Genomic DNA, 12,699 nt, shown 5'->3' with positions numbered 1-12,699 from the left:
CTCCCTCATTACATCCGTAAACCTCCTCCCTGGTCTTCCCCTAGGCCTCCTGCCTGGCAATTCAAAACTCAGCATCCTTCTACCAATATATTCACAATCTCTCCTCTGGACATGTCCAAACCATCTCAGTCTGGCCTCTCCGACCTTATCTCCAAAACCTCTAACATGTGCTGTCCCTCTGATGTACTCATTCCTGATCCTATCCTCCCTGCTCACTCCCAGAGAGAACCTCAGCATCTTCATCTCCGCTACCTCCAGCTCTACCTCCTGTCTTTTCCTCAGTGACACTGTCTCAAGACCAAACAGCATCGCTGGTCTCACCACAGTTTTGTACACCTTTTCTTTCATTTCAGCTGAAGCTCTTCTATCACACATCACACCTGACACTTTTCTCCACCCGTTCCAACCTGCCTGTACACGCTTCTTCACCTCTTTTCCACACTCTCCATTGCTCTGGACTGATGACCCTAAGTACTTAAAATCCTCTACCTTCTTGATCTCCTCTCCCTGTAACCTCACTCTCTTCCACTTGGGTCCCTCTCTTTCACACACATGTATTCTGTCTTACTGCGGCTAACCTTCATTCCTCTCCTTTACAGGACAAACCTCCACCTCTCTAGCTTCTCCTCTCATCCTCAAAGCAAATACTGCATCTGTAGTACTCCTTTTTGGCATGAAACCATACTGCTGCTCTTTATAGAATTATAATTTCATGCTCAATACACACACTCATTAGTCTCTGAAATGAATAAATCTCTTAAAGCGGAAGTCAACCCAAACATATTTTTTTCAAGAATATTTTCCCAGCAGGCCCACTAGTTGAAACACGGCATTCTGATTAATTTTGCGTTTGTGAAATATAAATTAAGCAACAAAATGAACTCGTTTTTAGCCATCTCTGGGGGCAGCCATTTTATCTTCTGTCGACTTAAAATGACATCTCAACTGCTCACGACAACCAATCACGGCTGACCTGTTCTCTGATCCTGATCCATGATTGGTCGTTGTGAGCAGTTATGATGTCATTTGCAGTCGACAGAAGACAAAATGGCCGCCCCCAGAGATGGCTAAAAACGAGTGCATTTTGTTGCTTAATTTATATTCCACAAACGCAAAATCATCAGTGCTCACAAAAAATAAAAATTCCTCTAGTAAAACAGAATGGACTGCTAATTCTGGGGTGTCAATGAGGTTGGTTAATTGCTGAAAGAATGAAGTAAAGGTAATGAGGAAAATGCTCGAACAAGTTCCAGCCATGTGGATGTTAAAGTAGAGGAATTGGCTCCTTGCGTACATGAAGAGGCATCTCGCTGCGTATTTTTACGTGCCTGGCATGTGGCAAGAGTTGGAATGGATGCATCTCTCATGATTGAAGATCATGACACAGACATTGAGCATCATGCCTTCCTTCTCTTCAATGGGCAGTGAGAAAATGTGAGCCTTCTTCGGCAAGGGGGAGCATATTCGATGGATTCTAAATTCCAATCATTCACCTTTTATCCTCTTTGGGACCAGAATCAAACAATGGGATGCTTTTTTTGCATGCGTTTTACGTATGTGATGTAGTATCATGACTCAATGGCAAAGGGAAAAACCTGCCCTCAGAATCCAAAATGATCCCATCCTTTCCACCTTGGTTGATATATAATTACAGTCATCATGATGCAGTACAGTTTTAAGTGAACCTCATTAGCTTGGTGTGCTAGTGTTTGTCAAGTAAACTGTATTAGGACACCTGTATTGAACATGCTTTGTAAAGGTATACATCCTTTATTTTCTGCTTTATTACAGTCATTTACTGATACGCAAACTAAACAGTGAAAAAGAGAATACGGACATACATAGAGCTGATTTCTCGATTGTTCCCTTCCAACGGTAGCATGGTCATAAAACAAACATATAAATTAAATTTTGAAACAAAATAAAATGCAATTCTTCAGTAGCCTGAGGATGGTGTCATCAGAAAGACAGAGAGTGGAAGGAGGTGGGGGGAGGGAAACTCCAACCACATCACCTGAGAATTGAGATATTGCAAAGATACTACAGACATATCCACTTCTCCATTTCAGAAATGGTGTTTCGAAGCTCGTCTCTTTCTCTTGTTAAAGCGTTGAATCTTTCTTGTAATTGGTTGCACTGATCTCCTGTCGTTTTGCCACAACCCATGTAGGTCTCTGTCAGATGGCTGCTTTGACTGGTTGGGAACGTTTTATTGCACTCCAAATGGGATCGTGAGTACACTGAGGGAAGAAAGTATTCAAGTCAAATAGATCATTATCCAGGAATATCAAATCAAACATGAACAGCAGAATCTCCAAAGCTGAACATTAGTCATTCCGTGACACTGTTGCAAGGCCGGGTCTAGACAGGCACGTATGAGAGTGCAGACACAAATCTTGAGGGGACATTGTGCTCCAGTACCCTTTTCCATGTCTAACTGACAAATCCGCTCACTTGGATTTACACTAAACAAGTGTCTTGTAAAGCACTGTGGTCTCAAATGCTCGGCACACTTATTTTATTGTGCTTATTGTTGATAGACTAACCATATATGAACTTGAGTTAGGGTTAGTTGTATGAGATAATAAAAATATGTGAAGTATAAAATATTCCGGGGGATTTAGTTTTTGGGGGCACAACATTTATTTGAGGGGGCCGGGCCCCCTCTTGCTCCTGCCTAGACCTGGCCCCGCACTGTTGTCATTTCAAAACAGTTTGGTGGGATTTGGCCATTTTACGCCTCACAGTTCTGAGTTTCTGAGATTGAATCTCAGCACCAACCATGCTGGTGTTTGCAGCGCCTCGTGCTTGTGTGCATTCTCTCCAGGTACCCACCCACAACCCTAATGTATCGAAATGGGTGGGTGGATGGATGGTCATTTTGGGGCCCATGAATAATATAACATGTTGGGGCCCAGCATTGCAATTTCACAAATTTAGAATGCAATTTTCTCCCCCTGACTGAAGTGTAAAAATAGTTAACCACTTTTTAATGGAACTACTCCCTCTTTGACAGGTATCGTCTGTACTTCTGTACTTTCTACTTCTTACATTGCCAAATGGGCTTTTATTGTTTTCAACAACTATGGATGGCAACATGATGTAAAAAGACATGCAGTACTAGAAAGCGGTAAAGTCAACACAAACGTGTGCAATTTTTTTGGGGCTGTATTTCTTAACTTTCACTTAGAGAGAAAATCAATCCAAACATACGGGTACTTTTTTTTTCAAGAATATGTTCTGGCCCACTAGTTGAAACACGGCAGTCAGATTAATATTGCTTTTGTGGAATATGAGTTATGCAGCAAATTCCACCCGTTTTTAGCCATCTCCGGGGGTGGCCATTTGTCACTCTGTCGACTGAAAATGACAAGCAACTGTGATGTCATTTTCAGTCGACAGAAGTGACAAAATGGCCGCCCCCAGAGATGGCTAAAAACAGGTGGATTAACTCTTATTCTATAAACGCAATATTTATCACAATGCCTTGTTTCAACTATTCTATGCATAAAACATATTCTTGAAACAAATATTTTTGGGTTGACTTCCGCTTTAAATCGAATCATTATTTCTACTTTGGCGGAGTGTTTTTTTTTTTTACAAAATGTCTTTACTTACTGTTATTATACTTATGCTGTTATTATACTTACTAGTTTTACACTAAGTATAGAGTGTGAGCACTTTTTTATTGTATGCTCAACATCTGCTGTAGGTAACATTAATGTGTTCAAGTAATTGCCATTTACAGTAAATCACTGCTTTGCTCATGGGCACATGATGGGAACATAGGAGGAACAAGGAGGCTATGTTCTTGCCAATTTTGGTTTAACTCCAAATTGTACTATTCTTTGGACATTCGGTTTTGGATTTTTCATTGTATGTATTCACTATACTCTTTAAGGTTACTTTCTTAAATCATTTGAAGTTAAAAATGTGCATTTAAAGACCATAGCATGAGCAGTCAACTTACGGGCGAGGCGTAGAGAAACATTGAGCGCGGCTTGTAGGACACACCCAAGGCCGACAATGAGGAGAAGTAGATGACACATTCTTTTTTCTGCTAAGTGCAAACAATAACAAGCTGTTAGTCGCAAAGACTCAGATCTTAATGAATGGTGTATTTTGCAGGGATTCAAATACTTCATTCTTAAAGTATTAATGAATATTTCTATCAGCATGAATCCCATAGTATGTACAGAAACAGTATTCAGCGTATTTCAGTATGATAGTCCCTGACTTGACTTGACCTGAATTCAGACACAAGAAGAGTCATGTGACTTGAAGTCCAGACCTTTTTTAGAATGATGATGACTGGATTACCTTTTAGATTTGCACCCTCACTGGATTTGTGCCGTGCCATCTCTAATAATGTATTCACCTTTTAGCTCAGTGACAATCCACACCGTGTTCTTCTTTTAGAAATACTGGAGCGTGGGGTAACACACAGTGATGTCAAATCATGAGGTGGTTAAGGCGGAGGTGTGGAAACAGTTGTTTGGAAATAAAAGGTTCTTAAAGAGGAAGCCAACCCCAAAAGTTTCTTTAACAATAATATGTTCTATGTGCCTCCACTAGGCAAAACACGGCATTCTAATTAATATTGTGTTTCCGGAATATGAATTCAGCAGTAAATTCCACCTGTTTTTGTCCATCTCTGGGGTGCGGACAGTTTGCCACCTGCTGTCAACTGAAAATGACATCACAGTTGCTCAGGACTCAGGTAACGAGCAATCATGGCTCAGCCTCAGAAACCAGGTGAGTCATGATTGGTCGTTACCTGAGTTCTGACCAACCCAACACACTCACAAATATTGTCAACAGTGAAATGCCTTAAAATGTGTTTTTATGACTTTTCTCTTCCTATATCTTGTGCATTTTTAGAGCCTTTCATTGAGTTAGGATTCAACTTGGACATTACTATATCAAACCAAAACTCATACACATTGGATATAAAAAGTCAACGCACGCCTCTTCAAATGCTTGGATAAATAATTTGAGAAGTTTTTTCACCATAAATGTGTGCAATAATCTGTACAATTTAATGAAATAAAAAAAGAGAAGTGAAAGTAAGCGACTGGAATGATGGGGTTGCACAAGTGTGCGTATTCTGCCAAGAAATGTGTAGGGATGTGGCTGTGTTCAGAATTAATCAATCACATTCAAATTCACATTTAGGAGTCAGCACACACCATTTAAAGTGTCTCTGATTAACCCCAAATAAATTTCAGATAATCAATAATTTTTTTCCTGACCTGAGGTCTACCGTCTTAGACAAGTTGAAAGGAATTATGAACAGTTTTAAATAGCAACCAGTGTTAGCACAAAACTTTCAGGAATGCAAGAAAAAAAACATCAAGAAAAGGATATAAGAACATCTGAAACTTCCATCCATTATCTATACCGCTTATCCTCACAAGGGTCGCGGGGCGCGCTGGAGCCTATCCCAGCTGTCTTCGGGCAGTAGACGGGGGACACCCTGAATTGGTTGCCAGCCAATCACAGGGCACACAGAGACAAACAACCGCACTCACAATCACACCTAGGGGCAATTTAGAGAGTCCAATCAACTTACCATGCATGTTTTTGGAATGTGGGAGGAAACCGGAGTACCCGGAGAAAACCCACGCAGGCACGGGGAGAACATGCAAACTCCACGCAGGGAGGCCGGGGCCGGGATCGAACCCACGACCTCTGAACTGTGAGGCGGACGTGCTAACCAGTCGAACACCGTGCCGCCCAAAAACTCACTATTTTGATCTAATATTAAATCTCTCTACCAGCAGTGGCTCTTACAATCACATCATTAAAACACATTTGAAAAAAAGTTTAGTCATTGCCAGATAAAAAATGGAGAAAATTGGTGTCAAGATTCAGATTTCTCATATGAGCTAAAAAGGGAACTATTGGAGGGTTAAGATCATCTCGCACTCATGCACACACACTTCAATAATTTCATAATCACATGTCACATGCTGGTAAGATAGAAGGAGAACAACAACCTTGCCGGATGACAGAGATTAATTAAAAGGCAAAGAAAAGAAGAAGTGGATTTCGAATATAAAACATCCATCAACATTGTTACTCTCCAGGGGACGCAACATGGTGGAATTTGATCGTACAGAAGTGCAGATGGACTATTTGAACGTGCCTCAAGCTTCAAGTAAAGGAGAGACAGAGGCAGTGACAGGTCAATATAAGAATTTTAAAGCAATACTCAGACAGTTATGTATAAGTTTATATATACTTCTTATATATCAGTATATATATAAAAAATGTCAATGTATATATATATATATATATATATATATATATATATATATATATATATATATATATATATATATATATATATATAAAATGAAGAATGAAGGGAATTTATTTTATTTTCTAGTGTATTTTCTGAACACACATTCAAAAAAGAAAAAGTTTTAAACATTTATTGTGGAGTGATCATGAAGTCCTGTTTTATTTCCTTTTTGTAAATTATTACTTTTTTTGAGAGATATTTTTATGAAAATACAAATATATATATATATATATATTTTTTTTTTTTCCAAAAACTTTATTTTTTGGATTTTCTATATAGACTAGATGTACAAAGAATAATTGACTACTAATCGATCATCAAATGAATGAGCAAGTATTTGGATAATCGATCAATCATTGAGTGACCTTGTTTAATTTAAAATTGTACAAATCCTTGGAATTTCAGACACTTAGCAGTAAATATCAGATTTCTGCAGATCTCCATGAAAGCAGACGTATCTTTGTGTTGAATCGAAACAAAACATTTGCAAACATTTGCTTTTACTTTGAAAAACAATGATAATTTTTGCCAAGTTTCTGACACGTTATCGCCCCAAAAGTGAATCTTAATTGAAGTTTGTGCATTTTATACATTATCAATTTGAAATAGTATCCTGTTTTTTAATATAGAGATGGAAATTACTACTTTTTTATGTACAATCCACAAAATAATTGACAGATAAATCGATTATTAAAATAATCTTTGGTTGCAGAAATAATATAATTTTTAACTACTTATGAGCTAGGATTTCTTTCGTTTGGGAGCACGGGGTGGGGGTGGGGGTCTGCTGGGGGGATGGGGGCCAAGAATATCTCAGGTGGTCCGCAAAACGAAAACAGTTTTTCTTTGCAAACCCCAAAAATTCTTCAGAAAATGCTGAAAAACATTCACTATATGTTCCCTATGGGCAACGGGGGAATATGTGGGAAAGAAATCCCGTAAAAAAGCAGAAAATACCTAAAAGTCAATTACCTGGCCTGGTGCCTCGGGGGTTCCAGTTTATTATGGGGAGTGTGGGGGGGCGGGGTGGGGAGTCAGTTCCCCTGCGCCCCCCTCTAACTCTGCCAGTGTCTTTAGCAAAATGTTGTCCTGTTTTTTTTTTTTAAACCCATTAATAGCAAAATATACAGCTTCATCATAATAAATTTGAATATTATGGAAAACAGTGAAAGTGAGGCATGGTTTTATTTTGTATAATTTTGATGATTATATGATAGTTTATGCCTAACAAAAAACACAAATATGCCAGGATATGGATACATATGGGCACATTAACCTACATACTGTACATTACTATGCTAACTCAAGTGATGAATTGTTCATGTCTATTCATTTAATTAGAAGTGACAAGATGAAAACTGATTCAGCCGGTAATAGTGAGACAAAGCAACAAGGCAGCACGCGACTGACAGCATTGAGACAGCAAGTCAAACATGTCTCCCATATTAGCTGGAACCAGAAAATGCCTCAAAGACGGAGAGAAGTGAAAGTAAAGCAGAAGAGAACGACAGCAACTCTCAGATTTAAGTTGAAAGAAATCTTGTATTTCCATAAAAGAAAACGCAAGACGGCCAGCAGACTTGCTTGAGCTGCCTGACCTGAATGTCCAAGCTTCCTGTTCCTCAATTGCCTGTATTACTCACATGATGATGACAAAGACATTACTTCACGAGATGGGACTTTTATTTGAAGAAGGTCATTTCCACTTTCTAGATAATATTTATAAAAAACAGTTTGGGGAGTCTTAACAGTTGTATGCTTATTATTACTCGTATATTGTGGTTGTAGTGCTGCAGAACTGGACAGTATCTATTTTGGTCACTGTGCTATTTGAGAGGGACAAATTAGAAAAATACAACCACAACAACATGTCTCTCATTGTGTTCATGATGGTGATGTCCTCCCATAGGAAGAAACGTGTACAGACTAGTCGCTGTGAGCCTCGGACTCTTGTGTATCATCCAAGCTGCTCTCAACATTTCACTACGTCTTACTACTCGTGAGTTTCAATTCTTCTCCTATTTTGTTTTTGGCGTTACCCATATTGTCGTGATAATTTGCACTCATTTTGAAAACATAACATCAATTTAGAATAAGTGGAGAGCAAACAAACAAAAAAAGAAGCTACAACGCCTTCAGGTAAAACTTTAGTGTCCTGCAGAAACAATCAAAGCTCAAGTATTATGCGTAGGGTATATCCAGGCAGTTTACAGACGATATAAAAAAAGTCTTGTACCTCGCTTTCCTGTCGCCTTATCTCGGCTTTTTATATTTTATATCTATGGCGTTCAAGACTTTCTAAAAAATAAAGTGTAAGTGTTTCTTATATTTTGTACACAATAAAAAATAGGCTTTTTATATTATTCATGCAAAACGTAAGCATATTGAAATGTGATTTGTATGTTGGAAGCAGTGTCCGGACCCAGTGGCATGCCTGGTGTAACTCCTTCTATTGCTGTTGATACGACAAACAAAGGTGAACAGTTGCATGATGCTTAAATTAATTTCAGTATCGCTGGCGGTATTTTATACCCTGCACAACCAGTTATCTACTATGCTTCGTAAAGAACATTGAGTCATATATCGCAATACTATTTATACATGAATCCATAATTAAAGAGAATAGGAAGAGAAATTATTTTTAGACCAGCAGTTTATTTTGCAAGTTAGAATTGTTCAGGAGCGCTTAAGCCAGAAGCATCTGGAGGCAGTCATGCTCATGTCATGTGCACTGAAAAGGAAATTCTTGCCTCTGTGGAAAATGATATGATAAATAATAAAAAATGGTATAGTAAACAATGTTACGGTGACTAGTGCACTTCTCAGGCACAACACTGGTTGTGACCTACTCAGGCATTCAATTATTTAATTTTCTTAATCAAATACAATATTAGTTCGAAATAAATGTCAGACCGTAACAAAACCTGCCAAACACACATGGGAAATATGTTGTGGGCCGATGAAACCAAGGCTGACGTTTTTGACCAAAATTGTATGTTTGGTGCAAACAGAACACTGCTCATCACCCAAAGAACCGGGACCTTATTCAAGAAGGAGGAAATTATAAACAGTTGGAAAATACCAGACAGTGTTTGCACAAAAACTTCAGACGTCTGCTAGAAAGCTAAATACATAAATACATAAATGAGTCAGCCAAAGCATAGCATAGAAGAGAAGCACTTTAAATGGTAGCAGGTGTGTGCTGACTCCAATTTCTCATCCATTTGAATGTTATTGGTTAAAACAGCAACATCCAGGTTATAAGAGGGTGTGAACACTTATGCAACCACATTGGTTCGGGCACTTCGTTTTACTACCTCTGTTAGAAGAAAAAAGAAATTGAAATGAGTTCAACAGTATATGGTTGACATTATTAGTGGAAACATTTTGAAATTATTGATCTTGGTCATAGCACATCTGCCTCACAGTTCAGAGGTCGTGGGTTCGATCCCGGCCCCGGCCTCCCTGCGTGGAGTTTGCATGTTCTCCCCGTGCCTGCGTGGATTTTCTCCGGGTACTCCGGTTTCCTCCCACATTCCAAAAACATGCTTGGTAGGTTAATTGGACACTTTAAATTGCCCCTAGGTGTGATTGTGAGTGCGGATGTTTGTCTCCGTGTGCCCTGCGATTGGCTGGCAACCAATTCAGGGTGTCCCCCGCCTACTGCCCGAAGACTGCTGGGATGGGCTCCAGCACGTCCGCGACCCTTGTGAGGATAAGCGGTATAGATAATGGATGGCTGGATGGATGGTTGTGTAGACTTTTTGTATCCACTGTGTCTCTGCCTTTTCAGTTCATTCTGCCAGTAAAAAAGAAGAAATTTCAACAGATGCTACCTGCAGAAACTCCTCTCAAGAGATTGAAGAACTGAAAAGAAAAATCAGTACTATTGGTATGACTGTGATTGAAGAAGATTAAATGTCATTCATATTTTTCATGATCAATTTTGACCTGACTTGTTTATTGACGCGATTGGAATTAATTACTGCGTTATATTTTGATTTGTTTGTCCATGTTAAAATGCTGAGCAGATAGCTATCGCCGAAACGGATGGCTCTATTTCCCCTCCAGTTTGTATTACGTCTCTTCCACAACAAGACCGTGGCTCGGCAGTCGAGCCGACTGCCGGAGAAGAGGCGCGGACCTGGTGATTATCAACAGCAAAGAAGAGCAGGTGGCACTGTTTTTGTGTGATTCTCCTTTTTCTCAATTTCTCACTATTTCTTGGAGTTGAATCTATAAACTAGAGCATTTTGTGTTGTGTTGTGTCTTAACAAGGAGTTTATCGTGAAATTCAACAAGATGGTGTGGATTGGGCTGACAGATGAAAGGGGCACATGGAAATGGGTCGATGGGTCTCAGCTGAAAACAAGGTTCACACTTTTTCATGCGCACATACAACACCTTCATTTCTTTAAAATGTTTACGCTTTGTGACTGAATCGGACTCACCTTTGTGGTTTCCACAATTTTAAAACTACAGTGGAACCTCCAAAGTGGAAGAACTCAACCCAAACTTTCAAGAAGTCCACTGTATAACTTTACAATTACATTAATAAACATTTGTGCTATGATAATGAAGACCTTACTTCAGCTCAAAGCACTCACGTCAGCATATTGCGCAAGGCCCCAGCTGAACTCACCAGACTGCCGTTCAGCAAGTAGGCGAGCAAAAGATTAGCCCTTAAGTGTGTGTTTTGCTTGTTCTTTGGATTTTGTCTAAAAGTAGGATTCTCTTGTCCGGAGTTTGAACATACAAGGTGCGAGGTTAAGTGTGTTTTTGTTAATATGTAACTGTGGTCACCTTATTTTTTCATATATTATATTTGCATTTACACAATGCGTGACACCTTGGTTGTCAAAGTTAAAGCGGAAATCAACCCAAACATATTTTTTCCAAGAATATGTTCTATTCAGGCCCACTAGTTAAAACACGGCATTCTGATTAATATTGCATTTGTGGAATATGAGTGAAGCAGCAAAATCTAGCCATCTCAGGGAGCGCTCATTTTGTCACTTGTGTTGACTGAAAATGACATCACAACTGCTCAGGGCTCAGGTTTTGACCAATCACGGCCCAGCTTCAGAAAACAGGTGAGCTGTGATTGGTTGTTACCTGAGCCCTGAGCAGTTGTGAGTTCATTTTCAGTGGACACAAGTGACAAAATGGCCGCCCCCGGAGATGGCTAAAAACGGCTGGATTAAATCTTAATCCACAAACGCAATATTTATCAGAACGCCTTGTTTCAACTAATGGGCCTGCATAGAACATATTCTCTTTAAGGAAATGTTTCAAAAGCGTTTTACAGTTGACATTTACCAGTTATTTCTTTAAACTTGCATGGCAGTTAAGAATAGTAGGCTATAATGTTTGTAAAGGAACTGTGACAAAAAAAAAGGTGATCATTTGTTAGACCTTGCAGGTTTATAAATTCTAATTCTGTGATTTCCTATGGAGATTTTTTCCCCACAAATCCTGCAATGAACGGTGTTCCATTGAGTCTCTTATCTGTATCTCTTAAGGAATAGGAGTATTGATGTTGAATGAAATGAAATTTGTGTGTGTTCTTAAAGGTGATCATTTGTTAGACCTTCCAGGTTTATAAATTCTAAGTCTGTGATTTCCTATGGAGATTTTTTTCCCCACAAATCCAGCAATGAACGGTGTTCCATTGGGTCTCTTATCTGTATCTCTTAAGGAATAGGAGTATTGATGTTGAATGAAATGACATTTGAGTGTGTTCTTGTGTTACAGCTACTGGGCTTCAAATGAACCGAATAAGTATGAAGGCGCAAAGGAAGACTGTGTACAAATACGGTACAATGACATCAATAACAGCTGGAATGATGTCATATGTGGAGAACAACACTTTTGGATCTGTGAAAAAATGGTGTGATGCAACTTTTAGGAGATGATAAATCTTTATGAACTCTGAACCAAATACATTTTACATATCTGCAGTGTGTTGTTGAGGAGGAAGAGATCATTTAGATTTAAAAAATGGTCTGTTCTTCTGCTTGTGTGTCCTTTCATAAACATTGAGTGTCTGTGGAGAAACAAGTGGGCTGAATAAATAATAAATCTACTCTCTGCCATGTGGCATCCGTGCATCCATTTTCTAAAGCGCTTATCCTCATTAAGGTCACAGGTGAGCTGAAGCCTATCCCAGCTAATTTGGGGGGAAAGGCAGTGTACACCCTGGACTGGTCGCCAGCCAATCCCAGAGCAGACAAACAACCTGTTTTCTGAAGCTGAGCCATGATTTGAGCAATTTCTATGTCATCTTCAGTCAACAGAAGTGACAAAATGGCCGCCCCATGAGATAGCTAAAAACGGGTGGATTTCTCATATTCCACAAGCACAATATTAACCAGAATGCCTTCTTTCAACTA

General features: G+C 39.1%; 1 protein-coding gene and 1 long non-coding RNA gene across 4 annotated transcripts; one reads left to right on the top strand and one right to left on the bottom strand.

The window, feature by feature from the left end:
- Positions 1 to 1,747: 1,747 nt before the first annotated feature.
- Positions 1,748 to 4,666, bottom strand: LOC147145924 (uncharacterized). Of its 2 annotated transcripts, none has more exons than XR_015087233.1 (3): positions 4,321 to 4,666; positions 3,971 to 4,060; positions 1,748 to 2,240 (listed from the first exon to the last, which is right to left on the bottom strand). It is a non-coding gene; the product is annotated as an uncharacterized LOC147145924 (long non-coding RNA). The 2 variants fall into 2 exon arrangements; XR_015087232.1 differs by having other exon boundaries at positions 3,971 to 4,057.
- Positions 4,667 to 5,992: 1,326 nt separating this feature from the next.
- LOC147145923 (CD209 antigen-like protein 2) lies at positions 5,993 to 12,397 on the top strand. Of its 2 annotated transcripts, XM_086033010.1 has the most exons (7): positions 5,993 to 6,187; positions 8,217 to 8,306; positions 8,721 to 8,783; positions 10,101 to 10,199; positions 10,339 to 10,481; positions 10,586 to 10,680; positions 12,062 to 12,397. In XM_086033010.1, the coding sequence occupies exons 1-7, from the start codon at positions 6,100 to 6,102 to the stop codon at positions 12,201 to 12,203; spliced, it is 720 nt and encodes a 239-aa protein (XP_085889136.1). In that variant the 5' UTR covers positions 5,993 to 6,099; the 3' UTR covers positions 12,204 to 12,397. The 2 variants fall into 2 exon arrangements, with proteins under 2 accessions (XP_085889136.1, XP_085889137.1); XM_086033011.1 differs by lacking the exon at positions 8,721 to 8,783.
- Positions 12,398 to 12,699: the final 302 nt, after the last annotated feature.

Source organism: Filicampus tigris, chromosome 6 (genome assembly GCF_054856515.1).
Source record: "Filicampus tigris isolate MCC_2025a chromosome 6, RoL_Ftig_1.0, whole genome shotgun sequence".
Classification (NCBI taxonomy): domain Eukaryota; kingdom Metazoa; phylum Chordata; class Actinopteri; order Syngnathiformes; family Syngnathidae; genus Filicampus; species Filicampus tigris.
Note: the sequence above shows the minus strand (reverse complement) of the source record. Positions and strands in the feature narration are given on the sequence as shown.